Genomic DNA, 23155 nt, shown 5'->3' on the forward strand with positions numbered 1-23155 from the left:
GAGGAGGGCACTCACTCCATTCAACGCTGGAGCTCACCCGGAGATCCACCACCATGTCAACTTTTGCAGCTTCAATTGCAATCCTGTAAACATCTCCACTCACATGCTGAAGTCTTGTCAGTCTGATGTCGAATGCTGAAGAACACGCACATCGCCTGAATGACCAGTCTGATCCGACAGAGATCTATACGTTGTTCTCATGTTCCATTTGCTCGCAACGACTTGGAGACCCGGTAACCTGCGCAGGCTGCGGAGAAACAAGATGTCGGGCGTGCTTTGCCCTATCGACCTCACCGACGCCGCCGCAGAGACCTGAAGGGGAAGCTGCACCGCGGCGGGATGATGAGCATACACAGCCGGACTCGGAGGCAACAGACCCTCCTGTCCATGCAGAAGGGGTTCGAATACCATGCTGCTGTTCAGCACCCCAATTTAAACGCGCCAAGCAGGATGTTACGATTCATAACCTGCTCACCGCCATTATCCGATCCAACCCTTGTGCTATTAGTGGAGGTACCGGAACACTCATGCGCGATGCCCCGTCTATCCCGATATCGTCTCTCAGGCCACTGTTAAAGCCTAATCTCGATTGCAGTGTCTGCTACGACATTTTCTGTGATCCCACAACTACTCCATGCGGTCACAGCTTTTGTCGCGTATGCCTTCTTCGTTCCATGGACTACAGTACGAGTTGTCCAACATGCCGAGCCTCATTACCCTCTCACCGCGATCCTCTCGCTAAAAACCGCATGCTCGCTAAGGCTATCATGACGCTTTTTCCAACACAAGCTCGGGAAAGGTGCGAGGATGTTCGGGCAGGTTTGGAGATGCCCGCCAATATTTTGAATGGTAACGATCAGCAGTCAGAGTTGACAATACCCCTTTTTGTGTGCGCTGTGGGTCTTCCGGAGATGCCAACGTTTTTGCACGTTTTCGAGCCACGATATCGTCTAATGTTGCGGCGCTGCCTCGAGTCGGACCGAAGATTCGGGATAGTTTTACCATACAGACGCGTCGCCTGGGCATCGGATGATCCTCCAGTGAATGCCTACGGTCGTCTTCCTTGTATGACAAAAGGCACAGTCCTAGAGATTCGTGGCGTGGAGTATTTGCCAGATGGACGGATGTTGGTTGAAAGTTTAGGAGTGGATAGGTTCACGATAAGGGATTGGGCGTGGCATGACGACTATCTTATTGGACGTATCCGTACGTTCACCGACCTTGTGGCAGCTGAGCAGGCGAGGCTTGAGTTGGAGGATATTGCGGTAAACGTTGCATCAGGCTTGTTACCAGGCGCCGATTCCGACAATTCCACAGCTAGTACGTCCATAGCTGCCTTGCCAACGCACGCACTGATCTCGCTTGCCGCACGGTTTGTTTCGCAAGTACACAACGCTTCAGCGCCGTGGTTGTCTTCGAGCGTGGTGACTGCGTATGGTCCAGCACCTCTTGAGGATGCCAGTAAATTTTCTTGGTGGTGTGGAGCTGTGTGGCCTGTGGACGAATGGGAAAAATGGCGACTGCTTGACGAAACATCTGTGCGAGGACGGATGAAAATTGTGGTGGGATGGATGGAGGCCATGGAGGGATCTCGATGGTGGGGAGGCGGATGTCACATCAGTTGAAACGTGAATATACCAGCTGTAGTAACTGAATTGACGTCGACCGTGCGAATTTCCAACTCTACTTGTAATTTGGCTGCACGGCCAGCATGCGCGCTCATTTCGAGCACCCCCGCGGTCCGCCGCATCTCCCGCCATAATATCCTGACGAGTCCTGGGGAAACGTCAAAAATGTTCAGAGCAGGATTCGGACTTATTGCTACCAGCCTTTCGCGATCCCCTCCTGCTGTGGGACGCTCCGCTGCCCGTGCACCAGCTGTGTACCGTACGTGCTTTCCGAAGGGGAAGATTGCTCCGTCAGCTCGCTTTTATGCGTCGATAACGAAAGGTGCCAATACCTTGGAAAGGGGACTGTGAGTCTGGCTCGATTGTCTGTTAGCAACCGATCTCAACTAAAACACTGATGTATAGTGCTGCTTTGGAGAAACATGATCTCGCAGAAGCTGTTACGCTGTTTGATCAGGCTATCACGGAAAACCCCACAGAGGCAGCTCAGGCTTACGTCCTCCTAGGTGAAGCTCATTGGTTTGCCGGGGAGAAAACACTTGCCTCCTTGGCCTGGGAGGAAGCATTGAGATCGCCTGATATCGCCCCTGTGGAAGCAATGGCTACTCATTGCAATCTCGGGGGGTATCACCTTCTCGATCAGCGGCCGGAACTGGCAAAGAAGCACTACAATGCGGCCGTTGAGCTAGACGTTGGACGACAGGATGGAGAGATCAGGTTCAATCTTGGAGTTTGTTTGGAGCGGATGGGAGATCTTGAGGGTGCTATCAAATATTATGGTGAAGCAAAGGAGCTGGGTGTGGAGAAAGCTGCGCAGTTCCTCATCAACGCTGGTGCGAAGAACCTTGCTGCCAAAGGGAAGAAGGAGCAATGAGGAGGATCCCCAACTGATTTTAATCAAAAAGAGTTGACCGTATAGATCAAGTTCTGTATCACGTGACGCCGTATGCATTTACCCTGCAGCAGCCGCGGCGTGCGTAGTGGACATCTAAAGTTTGGAGTCCTCGAGGAATCTCGCAGACGACTTCAACGTCGAGAATCAATTAGCTGTTCACCTTTGAGGAGCAAGTGCAACGGCGTCAAGGCATATAGCTTCCTTGAATGCCCTTCGTCGCCACCTCGGCAAAGAATGGCACTCCAACTTTATTCAGATCGTACGTTTTCGACTTCAATGTGTGTACATCGTGCCGCATCGCTCTTTCACGAACAGCTGCGGGCGCGCGAAGGATTGCGAGATACTCGACGCCATCATTGGCGGTAGCAGAAAGTCAGGCGGTTACTTCTGGGCATGATTTAGGTTCGGGTCTTCGCCCGAGACACCGACGGTCAGCGCACGAAGTGTTAGCCGGGGAAGGTCGCGCTGTGTCAAACTTGAGGGATCAAGGGCGTTCATCCCCGTTCGAGCGAAGAAAAGGGGAGAATATAGCCAATCGTGTCTCAAATCGAAATCTTCGGAGCCCACTTGCACCGCTGGACGAGATATTCGAAGCGGTAGGCCTTCCCCCCGACGTCGATCTTCCTCATAATCTTCCTCAAGGACCACCAGAGCTTGAGGAACAATATGAGGCGAAACTATCACAGTATCTTGCGAATAACCAGGATGATCAATTATTGTTTACTGTGAGACGGATGCACCGCAAGGGCATTACTCTTCCCGGAAGAGCCGAAGACGTATATACGTTGAAAGCACTGGAGCGAAGGCAGCGTCATCTCGCTGCTAAGGTTTTGGCCGAGGCAATGGTAAAACGTGGACAGATGCAGGGATGGAGCTATCTATTTCGAAATCTGGAGCCCACGTCGACCTGTGGAAAGCAAGGTGAAGTTCTGAACCTCAGGAATAGGCTTCGGAACCGATGGAGCAAGTTCATCCAGAACCCTTCACAGGTGCCCACAGAAGGCGAATGTGCGGATGAAATTTGGGTGTCCGCACTCAAAGCAGCGCTAGCCGTTGCAGAGCCTTTCTGCACACCTAACCAAGAATCAAACCTCCGAGACATGTGGGAATTTGCACAATCGCTGCAGTCACGAGAAAAACGCTCATGGCTGCCATTTCGAGAAACAGTTATTGCCCACCTCCTTGAGAAGGTAAATGATGCCCAAGATGGTGAAGCTGCAGCCGAGAATGCACTGCTTTGGCATTGGGAGCTTTGCCACCAGGAGCCTCTGAGGCAAGAAGCCTGGACTGTACTCGTGAAGAAAGTGAGAAGCGACAGGGTGGAAAAGACTCTGAAAACTATCCATGCACGGACCATTTCTACCTTACGCACAAACGGCACTGCAGCGAAAGGTTTAGACAATATACGCGGGCCACGTTATGTGACGGGATTCTATGAAGCAATTATGCTACGTGCTTCAAGATTGGGTAAGCTCAAGGAAGCTTCCGAATGGCACGAGTATTGCATGAATGTCGATGAGGCTCCTCTGACCACCGAACCTGCCAACCGCTTGCTTCTTTGGTATATGCGCTGGAATCCCGGTAACCCTGCAATACAGTGGTTACTGTCCTCGCTAGTCGATGCTGGAGCAGAGTTGGTGGAATCAACTTTGCTCTTGTTCGCATTCTATTTTGCTAAAGGAAAACGAAAAGACGTGTCCAGCATCATGAAGTTGACGAATATGGTGAACAAGGAAAATGCGCGAACGGTGCTCTCTGATCAGTTCTGGGCAATTGCTATCAGGGCCTGCTCTGAGAGCCAGCAACGTAATGCTGTTATGAGCAAGATGGCTGAATTTGGCTTAGAACCCGGTCCGTTAATCTTTGAAGCCCTTATTTCCGCTGAATATAGCGTTGAAACCGTCGAGAAGCTAATTCGAGAACTGGTAACTCGGGGATTCAATATTACTACAACAATGTATGCGTCACTTGCGCGCCTTCTTTCGAAGCAGGGCCATGTCAATATCGCACTTCAAATCCTCCGAACAGTTGTTGACACAGCTGGTACATCTGACGAGGGACTGATGCGATCGGTTTTGAGAGGACTGATGGATGTTCAGAATTGGGATGAACTCGAAAACGTCCATAAACTTATGGTCGCTGACGGGTTAGCGAACGAGAGAACTTGGAACCTCCTTATAAGAGCACGGGCAGAACGAGGTGAGTTACGCAGAGCATTGCAGGGCTTGGAAGAATTGCTCTTGAAATCTTTCAGCGTCGAAGCTTCAACAGCGCATGTCCTCGTTAAGCGCATGCTTAAACCCGAAGAGCCAGCTCAAGGTGACGGCCGTTTTGCAGAGGTGCTAGACACCTCGCGTCGTAGCCATAAGTCGGGTCTGCAGCAAGCGATTGAGATCGGCGTGGCATGTATGCGAGCGGGTGGACACGTACATCCTGAAACGTGGAAGATGCTTCTTTTCAAGCTGGCAAAAGAATGCGGGAGCAATATCAAGAGTCTAGACTCACTTTGTCTCTGGCTAATCCGACAGTATACGCCCGAGGCAAAGGTAGATGAGACCATCGCCCGGACTCAGGCTCCAGGCGGGGAGAAATTGAGCATCGTCAAGAAAACGATGAAAAGGAAGGCAGGTGACCCTGTCAATATATTGCATCGACGAGCTCTTGAATGGGCCCAAACAAAGTCGTACGTCGCGTTACCCAAGGATGTCACTCGAGGTCTTGTTGATGCAAGTACATCCGCCGTTCATCCACTCAGAAGAATATTCACTCCCCCGTTCTTAAGTGCCTGTCTTTATTACAGCTTCAACACAGGTGCGATGCGAAACCCTATTTACCTACGCATGGATCAGACAGCGAACGCGGTGAAGATGCTCAGCCGTTGGCAGGATCTTGGTGTTCATATTGATGATAGAGTAATCAGCCGGAACCTACGGGTGTTTTTGAAGAAATGGGCCGCGCTACGGCCAAAAGTGACATCGGATCATGTTACTGCAAGCGTGAGGAGACTTGAGAAGGCATGGAAGAAAGAATTGGTGATTCAATCAGATCCTCACCCTGCAGACATGAAAAGGAAGACTGTGATGGCGACAGATGATGAAGAGCAGGTGGTCAATTGACTGAGACGTAGGTTGCGGTTGACTCTCAATGGTGACCGGGCTACTCAGCCTGAATGGCGATATGCATACCATTGGATAAAAAAATCAATTGTGTCACCTCTGGGTATCGAGTACCGCTGACGCTGGGCAATCCGCGATGCGGCCTCGGGTATCATCGTAAATAGCTTGTTAGGTGTTCCGTCAAATAGTTGCTGTGCTAATAGCACCGGCAGCATTGAAGGCACCTTTGCTCTTGATTACTAGCTGTGCAGCAGGCCATATGCGCCGTGCAACCGAACCCCAAACTTTGCAATACGTTAGCAAGTATTGTGCACCGCCACAGCGAATCAACATACTGTAATAAGCGACCTGTCTTCCTGCCCATTTCCCGAACACCGGTAACAGTATCATCGAACAGAGCAGCTCAAGCTGACGCATTGATTCGTCCCATTCCGCCTGAGCTTCAGAGGGAGACGTTGTGATATCTGAGTAATCGGAAGCGATCGAAGGCGAGCGTGCTCTTGACCGGGACATTTCGTTTTTGACAGGGTGGTGAATGAATGCTGTTTAACGCAGCTGAACGTCAACAGCTCCAGGTGTTGTGTTGCCTACGTGCAGTTCAGGCACGCACCGCGGGGTGAGTAATACGCAGGACGTCATTGTGTACATTCCCTTACCAGTGATAAAGGCTTCTGCTAAATAAACAACGATGCTATCTTAGTATTGCCAGACTGTTCTCTGTGCCAAAGCTCTCCAGCCGAGAAGCTCCCACTCCTGCTTCCTCACCCAGTACTCCCGTGCGCTCAACAACTTGCTCACCACGGCTGCACCTTTCCAGCACAGATGAGTTGCATCCATTTCTCGAGGCGGTGGAATAACTGCAATTTGCTGAGGGCCGGCAAGATCCGGCCGTAGCATTCTCAGTCTATCCTCAAGGTGGGTCGCAAAACCCGGGAAACCTGCACCACCGCCGACCACCAAGATTGAACCATACAGCCTCTTCAATCGGTCCTCAGACTGGGCTGCGCCCAAACGAATAGATTCGACAATTGCCGCATCCAACGGGGTTATAGGGTAGGTTGATGACGGATGCCGGGCTTCTGTACTTTGTGGTGGACTCGGTGCCGTGGAAGGCCGAGGAGTAGACGAGTCCTCAATTAAAGCAGGAGCCAGGGACGCGTTATTGACGTCAGGCCTCGTATTCTTGGGAACGGCATCATCCACAGCAAGCAACTCCGGAGCCGGCAACGTCGCTACATTGCTACCTTCAACTTTTGGTAAGAGGTTGTTCTGAGCAACCGATTCCGGATCGTTCAGTGACTCATCATAGATATCCTCACTTCGCGAGATAAGCGTGTAACGGCCCTTAAACTTATCGCCTTGCTCATACACCTGCGGGTGATATATTGACATGGGCGCAAAGATATACTCGTCATACAACTTCAACGTGTACTTCAAAGTTTGTGGTTCTGTTGGTGATCGGAGATAGAAGTCGTGAAGGCGGATGTTCACGTCGCTCTCATTCATTGTACAGAACCTTGCCTTGAGCTCTTCGACAAGTAACCAGTCATGCATACGTCTAATATCAACTGCATGGTATGGCAGCGAGGAACGCAGGAGCAATTTCGTCCAGAGAAGCGTGATATCATCACCTCCGTACTTCATGAGTATGCGGGAATCCGGAATAACGAAGCCGTCATCGACGCATGCGATACTTGTCGTCTGTGCGCCGATATCAACAACCACAGAAGTTGACATTCCAGCGCCGAAGCTACCGCATAGCGATTCCTGCTGTACCATTATCCGTGAGAATCCGAAATCCGTCATAAGCAGGCGAAAGAAGACATCATTGTATGACTTCTCGTAGAGATCTGGTACAACAAGACACACGGAATAATCTCCATAATCTGCGGCTTTTATACCCAACTCCGAATCTAGGGCATCCTGCAGAATAGCATGCATATCGCCCATTAGCTCCTCACGTGAATTATAATCGGATTCGTTGAGCATGCCGTATTGTATAGGCCAGAACAACTTGTATCGATCGTCTTTCAATCTCAGAGCCGGTAAACCGCACACGCGCTTGGGTGATGCTGTCGTATCAGTCCAGTCAATACGATACGGATCGTTATGCTCTGGAATCTTTTCTGGAGGTGTTTGCTGCATCCGGCGGTTGTAAGACGCTGCAAGCTCATGGCCCTGAGGTACAGTGCGTAATTTGAGTAAACGCATACGAGCTCTGAAAGACGCTTCAATTGGCGCAATTTCGGTTTCAAAACAATCACCGAAAGCTCCTTCCCCTCCGTCTAGCTTCATTCTTTTGGGCTCAGGCTCGCGGCCATTCATGACTCTCCCTTGGTGTCCCGGCAGCAGCCTTGCGATAACCATAGGTACCGTCTTCGGAAAAGCCGCGTTGGCTAAGCCCAGACGTAGGTTACGTGAACCAGGATGAACAACAATGGTTTTCGCACCCAGCCTCTCATTTCCTGCTGTAATGTTGGTGTCCTCGTCATCTAACTCGGGAGGGTCTCCTTCAACAGAGGTCGCCGCCTTTGCAGCGGCTTTTGCTTCTGCTTCTTCACGATCCGATCTGTATGACAAGAACTGTTCGTCTCGCTTGAGATATTCTGCGTATGCGTTCTTCTGATTGAATGCGTAGTACGGCTCAATTGAGCTGAAACGGAACTACAACTTCGTCAGCTTCATCTACCAAGACGATGTACTTGACTTACGTCATTACCCTGCCGATTTATGCCATAGTCGGCCTCATCGATTCTCTTCTTCTTCGGCGGCATACAGGCAGAGTCTGGGCACTGCTACGGGTCCTTGATGCTCCGAGGTCGTCGTTGCGGGTGTATGCTGGGCGGTGCACGTGAACGCGCCGACGGCTGCCCTACATTTATGTACATTAAGTGCAACCCCCAGCTCCCGAAAACAGCAAATGATGATGGCCGCTGCAAGAGCGTACGCCCGGTTATCAACAAGATCGAGGTTCGCCTCTCTATCTACGTGTGTTCTTCCCGTTAATTACTTTTGTGTAGCTTCTCCGCTCAGAACCTTGTCCGTGCAAAGCTTGGTGCTCAACCTGCACAGCTCTCTCGGTCTATCCATATCCTCGCCCGGGCACGACCATCACCATTCCACAAGGCTTCTAGCCCCGTCCTTCTTTCCCTTCGCAACAACTCCACAGTCCCTTCCGCTACCGACAATGCTGCCGATCTCGCCGACGTCCAGCGTGGTCTGCAAGCTACCACTACCTCACATATGCCAGTCGTGACTGCCGCCGATGCCGCACCGACGCCCGAACTCCCTGTTATTCCTGAATCTTTTCAGACCGTGGTGGATCCTCTTACCACTGAGGCTGTGGTGCAGGCTGCCCACCAGATTGGTGACTTGAAGGCTATGGGTTTGGTTCACTGGACTCCGGTTGGTGCCTTGGAAGGGGTTATGGAGCTCGTTCATGTTGGTACTGGATTGCCTTGGTGGGGTACAATCGCGGCTGTGACCATTGGTCTCCGTTTTGCGCTCTTCCCGCTCTTTGTCTTTGTGGCACGTCATACTGGGAAGCTCGCTGCAATTAAACCTAAGCAGGAAGCACTCACCAATAAGCTCAAGAGGGCTAAGGCTGAAGGCGACATGGTCAGGCAACAGGAGGCTTCGGTGGCCCTTCAGACTCTGTTCAAGAATAACGGGGCCAACCCTTTCTCTTCTCTGCTTTTGCCGGCATTGCAGGTCCCCATCATGATGTCCTTCTTCCTCGCTTTGAGGGCCATGGCTAACCTCCCTGTGCCTGGATTCCAGACTGGCGGTACACAATGGTTCCTTGACTTGACTGCTGCCGACCCATATGTCGCCCTTCCATGTATCTCTGCGGCGATTACTATCGGCTCCCTTCGTATGGGTCCTGAGGTTGGACACAGTACGTCCACTAAGACCATGAGCAACGTCTTTCAGTTGCTTGCCGTCTTGGTTATTCCGTTCGTTGCAAATCTCCCCGCCGCTGTCTTTGCTTTCTGGATTCCCAATGCTGCCTTCGGTTTCTGTCAGGCAGGCCTTTTGCGCAATCCTAATGTGCGCAAGAAGTTGTGTATCCCCGCTCTTCCCAACCCTCCAGCACTAAAGCCAGGAGCTGTTCCGGAGAAGTCAATGGGATTTTTTGAGGGCATTAAGACTGGCTGCCAGGCTGCGATAAACGTTGCTAAGGAGCAGTACGACCAGGCAGTGAAGACTGCCCAGGTTGAGGCAAACAAGCGGGCACTTGAGGACCGCAAGAGTGGCCGCAAGACGAAGTACCAACTTTCTAGTGGTTCCAAGTTGGTTGAGGAGGAACTCAAGAAAAGAAGAAACATGAAGACGTCGAAGTAAATGGCTTGGAGGTTGTACAGCAAAACGGATGGTTAAATAGGAGTAGCTGAGGGAGTAGAAGATGTTTCACAGGGACAGAAGCCAGGGCGAGCGAATGGTGGGAAACAACCTGGAAGTTTATCTGGAAATAGAAATACGATTCTCAATTAGCTAAGTATATCTCCTTTCTTCCCACCGCTCTTCTTCTCTCTCTCGCTCCACGCGCGCTTCGCGTTCTTCCAGCGTTTCCCCATCATCATACTTCGAGCTTCGAGGTGTGTCTCTCGTCCGACGGCGGGAACTGCTTCTGTCACGATGACTTCGATCATGCCTGTGGCGTTTCCGAGTTCGCCTCTCTTCACGAGGTGTGGACGATCGGTCTCGTCTGCGACGGCGCGAGGACTGGTGAGGTGACTTAGAATTTCCGTGACGTCTAGACCGAGAACCACTACGCCGCCTGCGTCTCGTGGAGTCTTTCGCAAGTCCTTCCTTGCGAGAGCGAGATGATCTTGTCTGTGTCGGTTCTCTGGACCTAGACCTTGACCTGGATCGCCGCGGCGAAGAAGATTCACGCTTATGCCGACGCGAGGACCTATGCTTACGCCGCTTCGCATGTCTCGTTCGGCTTCGGCTTCTGCTTGCACTGCGATTCTTACTCTTACTTCTGCTGCGGCGATCCTTGCTACTAGCGGAGCGACCGCGCTTCGTATAATTCGGGGATCGGGTTCTCGATCGCGAACAAAGTCGATCCCCCGACGTGTTGATTTTGCTGCGTGATCTTGACCTCGACATTGATCGCGACCTTTCGCGACTTCTGGGGAAGGAACGATATCTTGACGATTGACTCAAGCCTGAACGAACCGACGGGGTATCTCTGTCGCTGCCGACAGATCGGGCTCTTGACCGAGAATGACTTCTGCCCCTGCTCCTACTTCGACTTGCACTTTTCCCTCTGTACTCATCATTAAACATCGGCTCGTCCTGAGGCCCGTGCGACCTCATAGCACCTAGGATATTTCCCAGGTCAGAAGTATGTCCAGTCCGACCTCTCGAGCCGAAACCTCCTCGCAGCTGCATACCACCACGGAAATTACCACGACCACCACGAATCGAAGGCACATTGCTTCGAGGACCAATCGGCGCCCCTTCCACAATAACTGGGGCTGGCGGTAGAGTCGATGACCCTCGACCAGCAGGATGCGTTCCCATTGACCATGCTCCACGGTACGCCTGAATCGCTCGCCCATGAGCGTATTGCTGATAAGAGCCAGACATCCCACCAAGGTCACCAACTTCGGAGGCATACATAGCATGACCTGCAGGGAAATGTGCGATCGGTTTAGGAGCCATATCGGAAGGAGGTGCAGGCGATGCACTCGCGGAAGCTTTGATAATAGCATCAATACGAGCTTGCACGTTATCAGGGTCCAGCTTCTGAGTAGTATTGTTCGGCCCTGAGGTCAGGTCTAACTCATGCTTTGCCGTGCCATTTGTTGACTCCGAGCCAGACAAATCTTGCATGTTATGGCCTGATTTGGCTTCGACGTGGGCCATAGTGTCTGATGACCGCTCGACGGGTACCGGCCGTTGAGACTGATGTTGCTGCTGTCTGTGATGTTGCTGATGGGCAGCCCAATTGTCGCCTTTGCCATTCACACCTCCGTTCGCTGTTCCGCCAACAGCACCGAAGCGCATATTAACGATAGGGTAGCCTTTGTAGAAGAGCACATGTTAATTGGACTGAAATCATGAATAATGCTAAGAAAGAGGAAACACTACCACCCATGCCCATTGAAAGTGGGTTGAACATTCCCGAAGTACCCATATTTCCGTAGAGACCCATCATGCTACTCGCAGACGCATAAGGGTTCTGATTTTGAACAGACCACTGTGCGGACAGATCCGCCAGGCCACCATTGGCTGCTGTGTTATTGTCGCTATCAGTGTTATCCTGGACTTCATCGCTCTTCTGTCCACCACTCTATACAGAAGGTAAGTACATGTGTATGAGATCAATTGGCCGGCCATACGTACCACTTCCAGCTTCAAGGTTGGTACGTCGGGATCAGTACCGGAGCCTTGCACATTGAACTGTTCAGCCACCCTTTTCTTGGCTTCCTTCGTCTGAGCATCCTTCCACTTTTTCTCTGCCATCCTCAGAAATACTGCCACTGTTGTCTTCAAACTCGGGTTCTCTGTGCAGTCTTCCGGGGTGGTTGGGGAATGGTCACATATTGGACACGAGGGAGGAAGATCATCACGACAGTTACCGCAGATGGACTGTTCGCAACAGGGCGTTTTGTAGGGTCGCTTGACGAATTGCTGGCAATTGGAACAACGCAGACGCTCGGGGATTGTACCTAGAGGAAAGTCGCTGGACATTACCACCCGAGAAGCATAGGCTCAAGTCAACTGGTGTTCCGTTGGATGTACGTTTCAATGAATGTTCCGTTTGCTCAATGAATTCGGAGGCCAGCATTGCAGGAACACACTTCATGCAGTGCACCGGTAACGAAGACTCCCCAAAATTGACATCATGAGACCGATTCCTGTTTTCGTTTCTTCTTGGGCGAGAAGACCATTCTCGTCTTCGTCTCGGCTATGGGCTGACTTCTATGACCGTTGGTTGCCCTGTATTGTCCGATTTTGACCTATACTCACCACTGTGCCAGTCTTGCTCGAGCAACCGCGAATTGGGCCAAGGGTTTTCGGTGGATCCACGGCTGCCCCAGAGTTTGCCTATATCAAGCCCTCAGCAGAACGTGATGCTTTGGACGCCAAGAAGCGTAAAGAGGCTATGCAGCGAAACGCGAAAACAATTCAAGGCGTTTCCATTCCAAATAAACCAGAGGAGCCTGACAACTGCTGTCAGAGTGGCTGCATACATTGCGTTTGGGATCTTTACCGAGAAGATTTACAAGAGTGGCAAGACGCCCGACGAAGAGCTGTGAAAGCTCTGCGGTCTCACGATCCACCATTGCCTACTCCAGAGTTCCTACTTGACGCAGATATCGGAGTTGAGGATGATCCGTTGGAGAAGGTCAGTCCGGGCATGCGTGCGTTCATGATGCTTGAGAAACGTATTCGGGAAAAGAATGAAGGAGATGTCGGATTAAGAGAGGGAGCAAAAGGAGTAGGCCAGAGCACTGGCTCAGTAGTTGACGAGGCAGTCGGCTTAGACAACAAATTCGGAGGCGAGGGGTGAGTTAATTGAGATATAATTAGATCATTGAAAGAGAAGCCCAGGACACCATTCGCACAGAACAAATAAAAGAACCCCATATCAATACCAGAGACGCCACGGCAGCATGCTCGCTGCGTCCTCAGGAGGGGACATCAAACAAATATACACCATACGCCAATTCTACATTCTCAGGCATTAATCATCCTCTTCTTCGGCACGCCAATGCTGGTAGAGTTGACCTGTGATCAAATGTGTTAGTATCGGTTCGACCACCAAAAAATGTTCGCACGAACCTTAGTCGCGAATCTCAAAGAACACAATGTCTCGTTCAGATGCTGCTGCAACGGAGAGATGTTCACGAACATGAGTGTCTTAGAGTTTCCACCAAGAGAGTTTTGCAGAAGATATGTCAACTGGAAGAAGTTGTTAGCATTTGGATGAGGAACGAACCCATTTGTTTCCTGCCTTGGAATTTCTGTACGGAACATGACCTCCTTCCTTGCCACTGCCCAGGGCGTAAATGACGTCTCCCAAGCAACTCAAACTCTTGTTGATAGCTTGTGTTTCTTTGAGCCTATCCCCTGTGAAGCTTCCACTGTGATTCAAGCGTTCACTTCCGGCTAAATCAATCAAGTTCAATGTGCCTTGGCTCTTTTCGCCGGTGACGGAGTTCGTGCCGCGCAGGTGCAACATGAAGACACTGTGAGAACGCGAAGAGCGCTCGTTCGCATGCGTCGCCGCAACAGAACGGTTGTTACTGGCGCGTTTCAACAAAGTTGCCACGCGTCCCGGAGTATCGAGCGGAACACTAGTGAGATCGGTGACGATCGTGGTGCCCTTGTCGTGACGGATCTCGTGTTTCTTCTTGTCGAACTCTTCTGCTTTACCAAGCAAGTCGTTGATGGTCTCGTTGTAAATTTCAAGGAACTGGCCTTCCATAGTGTATGTCCAGCCCTTATTGCGAAGTGCCTCGGCCGTCGAGTAGATTTGGTGAACGGCGCGTGGGATCATACCATCGTCACTGGACATGGTGTATGTCTTACCCGAACCAGTCTGTCCATAGGCGAAGATGCAAACATTGTATCCATCAAGAGCCGACTGGACCAATTGACTGATTTCTTCAAAGACCTCCTGATTGGCGCTGGCAGCATTGAACACCTTGTCAAATGAAAACGGCCAAGACTTGGCAGCCTTGACACCACCCATGGCCGTCTTCTCTTCGGTTCCAACAAGCTCAATCTCCTTACCTTCACTATCTTGATCCTCCATCTTCATCTCCACTAAGCCTCCTTCCATGCCAAGTTCCTTCTCCAAAGGTGGGCGGACACGACAGAAAACGCGGATATTGCCCTTCAGCTCCTGAATCTGATTGTGCAACTTTCGCCGGATTGTCTCTTCAGTGATGAGTTGGGTTTCCGCGGCTTGTTGCTTGTGCTGCGCTTCCGCCAATTCCTCTCGCAATTTCTGAATCGTGCTGTGCATCTCGTACACATTGCCTTCAAGTCCATCGCTTCTTGCTTTCAAAGCGTTTGTCTGGGTTTCCAGAGCCAGGTGAGCAGCGGACTGCTCCGCAACTGTCTGCCTAAGAGTTGCCGTGATGTGCCTTTCTGCCTCCCAAGCGGCCTGGGTAGACGCAAATTCCGTCTTAACAGTCTTCAATTCACGATCTTTGATTTCTAGTTCAGCATGAACTCGTTCCTTCTCCACCCTTGTTTTCTCGAAAGCATCATGGATTTCACGCTCCGCTCGTGATTGCATGTCCTCAATGTCACGTTTAGCTTTCGACTCAACAGTTGCAATCTCCTCTCGGAACCTTCGGTTCAATTCATCAATTGTCGCTCTTTCTCTCCTCTCCAAGTCGTCACGAAGCATACGGATGGCGCGCTCGGAATCTTCGGCCTCCATACGCCTAGCTCTCTTCTCCGCGTCGAGATCCTCCGTCAATTCTTTCACCTTACGGTCCGCACGTGCAACATCTGCTTCCAGCTGATCGCGCTGTGCAGTCAATGTAACTCTGCCAAGTTCAAGTTCAGCAATTCGTCTTCGCTCCGATTCGAGCAATTCAGTAGAAGTCTCAGCAGAAGCCTTCGAAGTTACGAATTGAGTACGGAGTTCGGCATAGGCGCTTTCCATGTCTTCGAGGCGACCCTTTGTATCCCACGCGGGACGTTTTGCTTTGGTACCTCCCGGGGCAGACGCCGTGGTTGTAGAGGTTTTGCTGCTCGCCGAACCGCTTGAGCCTGGTCGCATGGAGGTCGCGCTGGTTGGACGCGTTCCAGCAGCCGATGTGGGCCTAGTGGAGGCTGCACTCGGCGGACGGGCTGTTCCTAGGGCGCTGGCTGGGCGAGTGGTAGTCGTACGTGAGATACTGGTAGCTGCTGCGGCGACACGCGAAATTCCCTTGACCGATTGTGACCGCTTAAGGGTAGTAGTAGCGGAGGTTGCGCTCGCGGAGGTTGCAGTACGTGAGGATGGTCGAGGTGGTGCGGCCATGGAGCGAGTTTCGCCAGCACGCTCCGCCAGTGTCTTGCGTGTGCCAGTTGCCGTTGTGGTTATAGGTCGCGTAACACCAGTTACCGGAACCTTCTTGAGGCCCGTTGTAGTCATCTTTGGCGGATCCATAGGCATGATGTTGGCGGATTTGGATTCGGAGAGCGGCGTTGGCTTAACGGGACTGGGAATCTTTGAAGGAGCGACGGAACCCTGGGGCAGAGGCAAACGCGAGCCCTCGAATGGCATTAGCGATGATCTCCGACGGTTGAAAAGGGAGAAGGCATCCATGATAGTCGGAGGGGAAGGATAGTCCACCATGAATGAGTACTTACCGCAAGGTCAGCTTCCATAGTCAACGAAAGTGAACGGGTGTTGTTTGTGTCTATTGTGAAGCTGACTGGACGTTTAGATTTCGGCGATGTTTGTTTACGTGTAGTGTTTACGTGCGCGCTGCCAGGGCAACCTTGATCACCTTGACCTAATCGTGGGAAATTCTCAATTTTTGATGAAGTTACTTTTTGTTTTTGTTTTTTGTCCGCGGACTCTACCTTTGCCTTCCCTGGACGCTTGGCTTCACGGGGGCGTTCCAACTGGCGGATGAGCCGGGTACGGCGGACGATATGGTAATACTGGACTTGAACCAGCGTTTTCCGAAGATGCTGACCCAGATCCGCTACTGTTGCTGGTTGACAAGTCTGAGGTCGAGCTGCTTTGCAGGGCCACAGCAATCTGGGCATTGATTGACGCGACCAGACGTGCAGCGGCGGGAGAGACTACGGACGATGAGGATTAGTTCCGCGACATGAATTGCCTTCGCTTCTGCGTTTAGGTACCTTCGGTATGCCCTCCGGGCGCGACGATGATTATGCCACTGGTAGCGAGTGCGAGCGTACCTCCCCCGCCTGGGCTATCGGATCCGATACCAACAAGCCTTAACCGCATCCTATATCTGCCAGGCCTGGTGATGTGTAAACCTGGATAGACAAAGAAAACTGATCTGTGGGACGGAGCGGAGCCAGAATAGACTGTGTGATCTGGTCCAAGAATCGCTTCCAAGGTTAAATCGGGCTCGTTGAAGATCGCTGGGCTTGCAGCAAGGTTGGGACCTCTGAAAAGGTAGCGATCAGGTGGAGATAGGATATTTATACCATGTTCATCATAAAGGCCCACATGAGCCAGCAGATGTGGGTGGTATTGCTCCCTGATAGACGTGTCAGTCTTCATCCAAAGAATTGATCAATTCAAGTACTAACCCGAGTATATCGTTGCTGTTAGGATCATGAACTCGCAGCCTTACTATCAGTGGTGGATCCAGAGGTGAGCTGGGATCGGCCTCTCTCGCGATGGAAGCTATCTCCATCCGAAATTGCACGGCATGAGCGTGAGACTGAACATTTGTCGGTGATCCCCCAGCCTGTAGCACTGATCCCCCAGCCTGAAGCGCCAAGTCCTCCTCATCCCGACTCGTGATCGCAGCCGGTGGTGGGTTTGGTAATGAAGGTGAAGTGGGTTGCGCCGTCTCGGCTGCTTCGTGTGTGTGTTCTTGGGCAAGCATTTCACCAGCTTGCGCTGCGCGGGTTTGAGATCGTCTCCGGCCGCGAATACTTTCTGCTATATCCAAAGAAGCCGCTGGTATGCCCTGTAGACGGAGAGAGCGTCGTTCGCCGGGCGATTCTGGCATGATACTTCGCGAACGGGCGTGGCCGGGTGAGGAGGAGATGTTTCCTCCCGTTGTGGTGGTTGTAAGGCCTCTGCCTGAGCCTCGTCCGCGCGATGTTGAAGGTCTTCCTCGGGATCGACGAGGTGGCATGGGCTTGATGTTGTTGTTGTTGCAATAACGACCACTCTTGATCCGTAGATCAGGTGGAGAGTGTCGTGAAAGAGTGTGAACTAACAGGCGAGATGGCGAGTTAGAGGTTGCAGCATACCGAGTTGGCGGGAGCGAAGGTCATAAATGTGGTGATGAGCAAGATGAGCTGGAACGGCGGCCAAGAAGGTGTCACCCCGCTTGCCTGTGACAGAGACCGAGGGGCTACAGATCTGTCACGTCCGGGTGAGACCTGCAGCTGTCTCAGGGAGGAGGATGGTCGCTTGCTGGTCAACGGGAGCATCAGAGGACCCATCACCGTACGCAGGATATGTAGGGTCGACGGGGCACGACTAATCGTTTTCACCCGGAATTCGGTTTTGATGGCTGATCGACAGAGCCGGTTTGCCGGGACGAGGGTGGCTTGCGCGCGGCTCTTCCCGTTACGTGGGCCCGGTCGAACAAACATACGATTTGACCGCGGTCAGTATTGTTCGCTTCTATAATGGACAGGCCTATGGACATGCTCATGGGATTGCTTATATTGGTTGCGATGAGCGCTCTGGCATGGCATGCCTCCCTCGGTCGTCACGTCTCCTCGAGCTCCCCAGATCAACAGGAATCGTCCGTGCCCTGTGATCCACTTGATATCAATCTCAACTGCTATAGTTACGTATTGCATTGAAAAAGGGCGCACAAACTGCGGCATCGCATATACATACATACCATGGTAGACGCCTCGTTTGGGTAAAAAGCGTTCCGGCTTGCATATCGAAATCTTGCGCCTTACTGTTATGGTGACCCTAGGCCTTCCTGAACGCCTTCGGTAACTCGCCGGCAACTGCAAAATTTTCTTCAGCTTCGATTAACAAGCCTCTGTTGTCCAGAACGGCACGACCCGACTTACGGATCAACGGTCCGTGAGACGAGTCCCGAACCGGGGAATAGCACCGTCCAACGGAAACTGCTGCAAAGCTTAAGCATGTCCAGTATTGCGATTGAATCTCTATTCTCCGAGTCTACGATCAAGCTTCAAACGATAGGCGCAAGCTAAGCATTTGCATGAGCTCGTCCAGCAGTTGCAATTGCAACCAGGAAAAAGTTGCTCATCTTTTTCAAATCCGTATATCCGCTTCATCTTGCTGCTCTAGGCCTGCGTTTATCGAAATTACATGCCACAACAACGTAATGGTGCCAGCACCAACCTACCTACGGGTACATACCAGCCCTGCACATCGGACCCGAGTTTTCGGTACAGTGCCGCTCGACCGAGTCTTCACTGACTTCGGCTTGTTCCAGGGCTGCGGCATAGTATAAATTCTCAGCACGGCACACCCGGCACTGATGATCTGGTCCATATCGCTGGATGCGAACCCTCTGTAAACGCGGCCACGATTGGCAGGGAAAGAGACGCCGTTGACGCACGTTAATCTCGCCGTGATTAGCTCGTTTGTCGTGGACGGGCCGTGGCACGTTTGCAATTGATCCATACCCGTACATATGATGAGGTCTTGGCGATACGCCATGTTGGTATTTCGTAAGAGGTCTGAGCCTGGGCCACTTACTCTGCTTGTACAGCGGTGTGAGATTTCTTGCGACATGCGCCAGGGTCCCTAAACTCCAAGGAACCGCGACCACTAAAATACCAACGAACAAACCATTGTAAGGTCTGGGAAGCCCAGAAAGACTTCAAAATGCTCGGTGAAGTCACTACCGATGCAGAGCGACGCAGTATTATCCTCCATTAGAAGGATGGGAAAGAGTCACACCGACTAGCTGACCTGGCGAAGAAGTCAGTAGCTACAATGTACCAAATTGTCAAGAGATACAAAGAGGAAGGTACACACAAACGTCTCGGCAACCAGACCTGTGGTCGTAAGCCAGCAATCTTCCAGTCCTCCGGTTGCCTTAAGCGCTGCCATGGTGAATGCTTAGCCTTACCATGAACCACCCTCCAACTCATTCTCTCGCGCAGCATGTCGACATGAACTCTCTCTGTGATGTCATGGTCATTGAGCAACTCATTGCATGCTAAACCGAGCAGATCTCTTTCGACATGGTGCCAAGGGATACCGATGATCGGGTTTGCGGGTAATGATGAGAGACGCGTCAAATTCCTCGATAGTAATGTCTGGCTGACTAGCGGGCGGTTCCTCGAGGATTTCGATTGCATTTTCAGGGCTTCGCTGCTGGGGGGAGTGTTGCTGTTGGGGTTGGATCAGGGACATCATCGATGAAGCGGGGTGGGGGTCTGGTGGTACGAGAAGATGCCCTACGTTGGGAGGAATCAGGTGCTGTAGTTTTGGCTCTTCCACAAGGCATTTTCGTAGAGTTGTATCGACTAAGTCCTCACGTGGAATCCATCACCAACTCATATTCTCCAACCCTCGCGACTGCAGCCAAAGCGCCTTCACGTGGTCACGTACTTGTCTATTCTTATTACCCAATGCCAGGCCAACAATTTGCTTCAAAAACGTTGCCTTGGTTGCTTCTTGTAATTGTGCGGACAGAAATCCTGGCTGTGCAAACAGGGTTGTCAGCCAGCGTTTGCTATCTTGGGGATGTCTACGCAGCAGGTTTCCAAACACTTCGGACACCTGTGGTAAAGCAGTCCTTTGAATGGCTCCCCCGAACGCTACCAAGAGCTGTTTCATGACTTCCGGCCCCATAGCACGTGTAATTTCGCTTGCCGACCTGTCAAGGTCAGCATCATCAAAGTGACGAGCGTAGAGATCCGACAGAAAAGCGCATGCTCCCTGCTGTGCCAGTCGTTCTTGCAGCGTGAGTCCGATAATAGCCAACCTCAAAAAATTCGGTAACCGTGCTTCAGCGAAAAGGACCTTTGGATAACACGGAAGGTATTTGGCAAGCAGATCGAACAATCCATGCAGGACGTCGGGGTTCTCTTTGAGTCCCGTTGCCTCAAGCGCATGTGATGTACATGTTAAGACTGTATCCAATAATCTGCTTACTTCCGAATCAACGCGTTCGGTACCTACGATATTGCATGAGGCAAGAAATTTCGAAGAGGTTGTCAAGAGGCACGCAGACATGGGTTGCTGCTGCGCTTCGATCTCGCGCACAAGAAAGTCCACCACATCAACGATAGGGAAAACGAACGGACCAGGTTCCTGCTCTCTGAACCCGATCCTGATCACCTGGCAAATGCCGTCCATGACCTCCGGATCTTTCCTGAACATATTCGCCACGTTGGACACGCACGTCAGAATCTGGGACTGCAGTATCTGACCGTCCTTTTGCCAGAAGGATTGACTTTTATCGAAAGTCGTCGTTTCACCGGACAGAATAACCAGTGGTTGTTCTGGGGCTCCTAAAGCCTTCCCAGCCGCCGTGAGACACCAAAGTCCTGAAAGCGCCAGCTCTTTAGCGTGCTCGAAATTCCCTGCCTCAGCGGCAACTTGCGCAAGCTCGAAGTCCCTAGAGATTTGTTCAATCAAGAACGACAAAGGTTCGAGCTTTTGAGGCTCACGAGGCAGTGCTTGAATGATCGCCGCGATCGCACCGGTGACCCGCTCCTTCTCTAGCGTGCCGAGGTCGGTGGATGTCGAAAGGGACATGTATAGCTTTCCAAAATTCGCAAGTTCACTAGTGAGATGACCGCGACATGCCGAGCACAACGTCAAAATTGATTTCGAAGCACTGTTTGAAAGGGTAGGCATGGATAATGAGCTGAAGAGGTAATTCAGGACATTTGGCAGGTTGTTAGGATACCGGCGTAACAAATCGGAATACGCACCTGCTTGACTCATTAGCAGATGAATATGTCACCGAATAAGCAGGCAAACCTGTCATGTTCAAGATGGTATGCCGGAGACGCAAGGATGCATCTGGTGGTTGCAACGCAAAGAGCGGCCCCGAAAACAACCGAATCAATATCCGGTCAGTCTCTTCCGAGTTTTCTGGAACGGCGTCCGCAATCGACACAAAACAGAATAGCGTAGCTTCAACATCTTCCCACGAGACATTTGAGGGTGATCCTGTCTGCTCTTCAAGTAGATTCATCAAACGAGTGATCAAATCCAATCTCAGTACTGGATAGCATTGTTCTAAGAGGTCGCCGAGATCACGTCGGAACCCTGCGAAATCGTCCTTAACGTCCCTCGCCCATTGACGTTCAATGTGGACAGATGGCCATCTAATCTTTCGCCATACAGCTTCAACCACACCCATGGTCAGAGCGTTCCCTGCCTCCAAGTTTGTCTCTGATTCCGCGATAGACTCCACGACTGAACACCAAAACTCCTGCGTCAAGGGAGAGACCTCCTCATCTGCAACTGCATAGCCGGGATAATTCAGGAGCGCAAGAAGCATACTCAACAGCACCTGCATATGTGGGTCCATAATCTGGTCCGCGATGGTTTCTGACGTCGTTTCACCCAGCGCTATGAGCAATTGGTTGAAATTTGAAGAATCGTCTTCCTCATCTCCTTGCGCCGCAGTCGTCAACTGACTTCGCAGTTTACCTTGGCCCCAAGGTCCTGTCACTAATTGTACCAGGTCCTGAATGCTGCTTCGAGGGAAGAAAGATCTGCTGTGAGAGAGGACTTCCGCGGTGAATTCGGCGGCAGCGCCAAAAAGAACCGGATGGGCTAAGCAAGCAAATACATCCGGAACCATACTTTGGAACAGACTACCCCAAGGTCAGCAATCAGAAGAGATGTCAAGGCTGGATCACGTACCTTCGCATATCAGCACTGTACAGAAGCCAAGACTGCAGGCACCCCAAGCCGGCCTTGACGACAGTCGTTGCTGAATCGGAAACTTCACGCATACTGCCACGCAGACTCAGGCAATATCCCAGCAGGTCAACAATGTCGTGCATACTGTCCTTGATTGCCTGGTGAACTTGGATCCTGAGGTTGGTTTAGCAGGGTGAACGACGAGAGTTGAAAAGGAGCACTCACTTCCTGTCAGCAACAAGATCTGTCTTATCTGCTTCTTCCGCCAAAACGTTCGCAAACTCGAGTGTGACCTTCAATTCGCTCTCGTTCAGTCCTCCCACGAGGTCCTTCATGGATAGCGACTCCGCCGTTTCTGTCGGTACCAGAGATTTGGCTGCCAAGCATGCAGCCAAATACTTCACGGGTGATTTCCAAGTTGTAGGAATGGTATGCAGGGCGAAGGTAGTTAGCACGGCCACGAGCTTTCGTGCGACGAGTGAAGGCCCGTTTTGGTATCGTAGCAGCCATGAAACGAGTGTTGTCAGTAGTTGCGTATGGTACTCTTCAGGTAGAGTCTTCCTAAAGCATTTATAAGCACCACTACAGAAGGCGTTATCACTGCAAACTCACCAATCTGCATTGATCTTGACCTGATAAGTCAACGCGCCGAAAAACCGGACATTGTCCTCCTGTTGCCCGTTGCCCGATAAGCCATTGCATATACTCGCAAATGAGGAAGGATTCATACCTCACTTGCCAAGAGTTGCTCTGCTAACGCCCAACCATCAGGTGAATGCTGCAACCCTTGGAGAGTCCTCTGAGCCGTTTTCAACCATTCCGGGTTCTGTCCGGGGGCATACAGCTGCCGAATCAACTGCCAGGGATATCGTTAGTAGCGATGATTGGCCATGGCGTGAATGCTGACCTCCTTGACCTGATCAACGGATGTCGGGGATGTTACGGTCGCCATATTGCCGGTTGCTGTTTGTGTTTGGAGTCGTACGTCAATGCGCAGCAGAACTCGTGT

General features: G+C 51.6%; 11 protein-coding genes across 11 annotated transcripts; 5 read left to right on the forward strand and 6 right to left on the reverse strand.

Moving 5' to 3' along the window:
* Positions 1 to 10: 10 nt before the first annotated feature.
* On the forward strand, positions 11 to 1632 carry SAICODRAFT_29823 (uncharacterized protein). The gene has a single exon (XM_019167508.1). It carries the CDS (start codon positions 126 to 128, stop codon positions 1623 to 1625), a length of 1500 nt encoding a protein of 499 aa, XP_019024948.1. The 5' UTR covers positions 11 to 125; the 3' UTR covers positions 1626 to 1632.
* A 161-nt stretch (positions 1633 to 1793) lies between these two features.
* SAICODRAFT_6622 (TPR-like protein) lies at positions 1794 to 2502 on the forward strand (the record flags this gene model as incomplete). Its single annotated transcript, XM_019170202.1, has 2 exons — positions 1794 to 1975; positions 2034 to 2502. 2 exons carry the CDS (start codon positions 1794 to 1796, stop codon positions 2500 to 2502), a joined length of 651 nt encoding a protein of 216 aa, XP_019024949.1.
* A 125-nt stretch (positions 2503 to 2627) lies between these two features.
* SAICODRAFT_218070 (uncharacterized protein) lies at positions 2628 to 5729 on the forward strand. Its single transcript, XM_019166477.1, has one exon. It carries the CDS (start codon positions 2730 to 2732, stop codon positions 5637 to 5639), a length of 2910 nt encoding a protein of 969 aa, XP_019024950.1. The 5' UTR covers positions 2628 to 2729; the 3' UTR covers positions 5640 to 5729.
* On the reverse strand, positions 5555 to 6393 carry SAICODRAFT_29826 (uncharacterized protein). The gene is made up of 2 exons (XM_019167509.1): positions 5975 to 6393; positions 5555 to 5923 (listed from the first exon to the last, which is right to left on the reverse strand). Exons 1-2 carry the CDS (start codon positions 6150 to 6152, stop codon positions 5820 to 5822), a joined length of 282 nt encoding a protein of 93 aa, XP_019024951.1. The 5' UTR covers positions 6153 to 6393; the 3' UTR covers positions 5555 to 5819.
* On the reverse strand, positions 6284 to 8478 carry SAICODRAFT_90970 (actin-like ATPase domain-containing protein). The gene is made up of 2 exons (XM_019171727.1): positions 8351 to 8478; positions 6284 to 8303 (listed from the first exon to the last, which is right to left on the reverse strand). The coding sequence occupies exons 1-2, from the start codon at positions 8411 to 8413 to the stop codon at positions 6336 to 6338; spliced, it is 2031 nt and encodes a 676-aa protein (XP_019024952.1). The 5' UTR covers positions 8414 to 8478; the 3' UTR covers positions 6284 to 6335.
* A 530-nt stretch (positions 8479 to 9008) lies between these two features.
* SAICODRAFT_41386 (uncharacterized protein) lies at positions 9009 to 9713 on the forward strand (the record flags this gene model as incomplete). The annotated part of the gene is made up of 1 exon (XM_019168659.1): positions 9009 to 9713. A coding segment is annotated over one exon (705 nt), but the record flags the coding sequence as incomplete, so codon positions are not given.
* Positions 9714 to 10082: 369 nt separating this feature from the next.
* Positions 10083 to 12468, reverse strand: SAICODRAFT_70542 (uncharacterized protein). The gene is made up of 4 exons (XM_019170584.1): positions 11997 to 12468; positions 11742 to 11943; positions 10895 to 11674; positions 10083 to 10794 (listed from the first exon to the last, which is right to left on the reverse strand). The coding sequence occupies exons 1-4, from the start codon at positions 12342 to 12344 to the stop codon at positions 10130 to 10132; spliced, it is 1995 nt and encodes a 664-aa protein (XP_019024954.1). The 5' UTR covers positions 12345 to 12468; the 3' UTR covers positions 10083 to 10129.
* A 30-nt stretch (positions 12469 to 12498) lies between these two features.
* Positions 12499 to 13290, forward strand: SAICODRAFT_18410 (uncharacterized protein; the record flags this gene model as incomplete). The annotated part of the gene is made up of 2 exons (XM_019165949.1): positions 12499 to 12583; positions 12635 to 13290. The coding sequence occupies 2 exons, from the start codon at positions 12499 to 12501 to the stop codon at positions 13165 to 13167; spliced, it is 618 nt and encodes a 205-aa protein (XP_019024955.1). The 3' UTR covers positions 13168 to 13290.
* Positions 13291 to 13334: 44 nt separating this feature from the next.
* SAICODRAFT_6627 (kinesin-domain-containing protein) lies at positions 13335 to 15885 on the reverse strand (the record flags this gene model as incomplete). The annotated part of the gene is made up of 3 exons (XM_019170211.1): positions 13335 to 13385; positions 13440 to 13559; positions 13597 to 15885. 3 exons carry the CDS (start codon positions 15883 to 15885, stop codon positions 13335 to 13337), a joined length of 2460 nt encoding a protein of 819 aa, XP_019024956.1.
* A 320-nt stretch (positions 15886 to 16205) lies between these two features.
* SAICODRAFT_70545 (uncharacterized protein) lies at positions 16206 to 17762 on the reverse strand (the record flags this gene model as incomplete). Its single annotated transcript, XM_019170585.1, has 5 exons — positions 16206 to 16412; positions 16533 to 16840; positions 16893 to 17278; positions 17326 to 17529; positions 17568 to 17762. The coding sequence occupies 5 exons, from the start codon at positions 17760 to 17762 to the stop codon at positions 16213 to 16215; spliced, it is 1293 nt and encodes a 430-aa protein (XP_019024957.1). The 3' UTR covers positions 16206 to 16212.
* Positions 17763 to 19809: 2047 nt separating this feature from the next.
* Positions 19810 to 23098, reverse strand: SAICODRAFT_24624 (ARM repeat-containing protein; the record flags this gene model as incomplete). Its single annotated transcript, XM_019166791.1, has 7 exons — positions 19810 to 21136; positions 21204 to 22097; positions 22147 to 22320; positions 22372 to 22707; positions 22759 to 22817; positions 22877 to 23002; positions 23054 to 23098. The coding sequence occupies 7 exons, from the start codon at positions 23096 to 23098 to the stop codon at positions 19810 to 19812; spliced, it is 2961 nt and encodes a 986-aa protein (XP_019024958.1).
* Between the last annotated feature and the right edge of the window lie 57 nt (positions 23099 to 23155).

The sequence above is a fragment of the Saitoella complicata genome (assembly GCF_001661265.1).
Source record: "Saitoella complicata NRRL Y-17804 unplaced genomic scaffold SAICOscaffold_8, whole genome shotgun sequence".
In the NCBI taxonomy this organism is placed as follows: domain Eukaryota; kingdom Fungi; phylum Ascomycota; class Saitoellomycetes; order Saitoellales; family Saitoellaceae; genus Saitoella; species Saitoella complicata.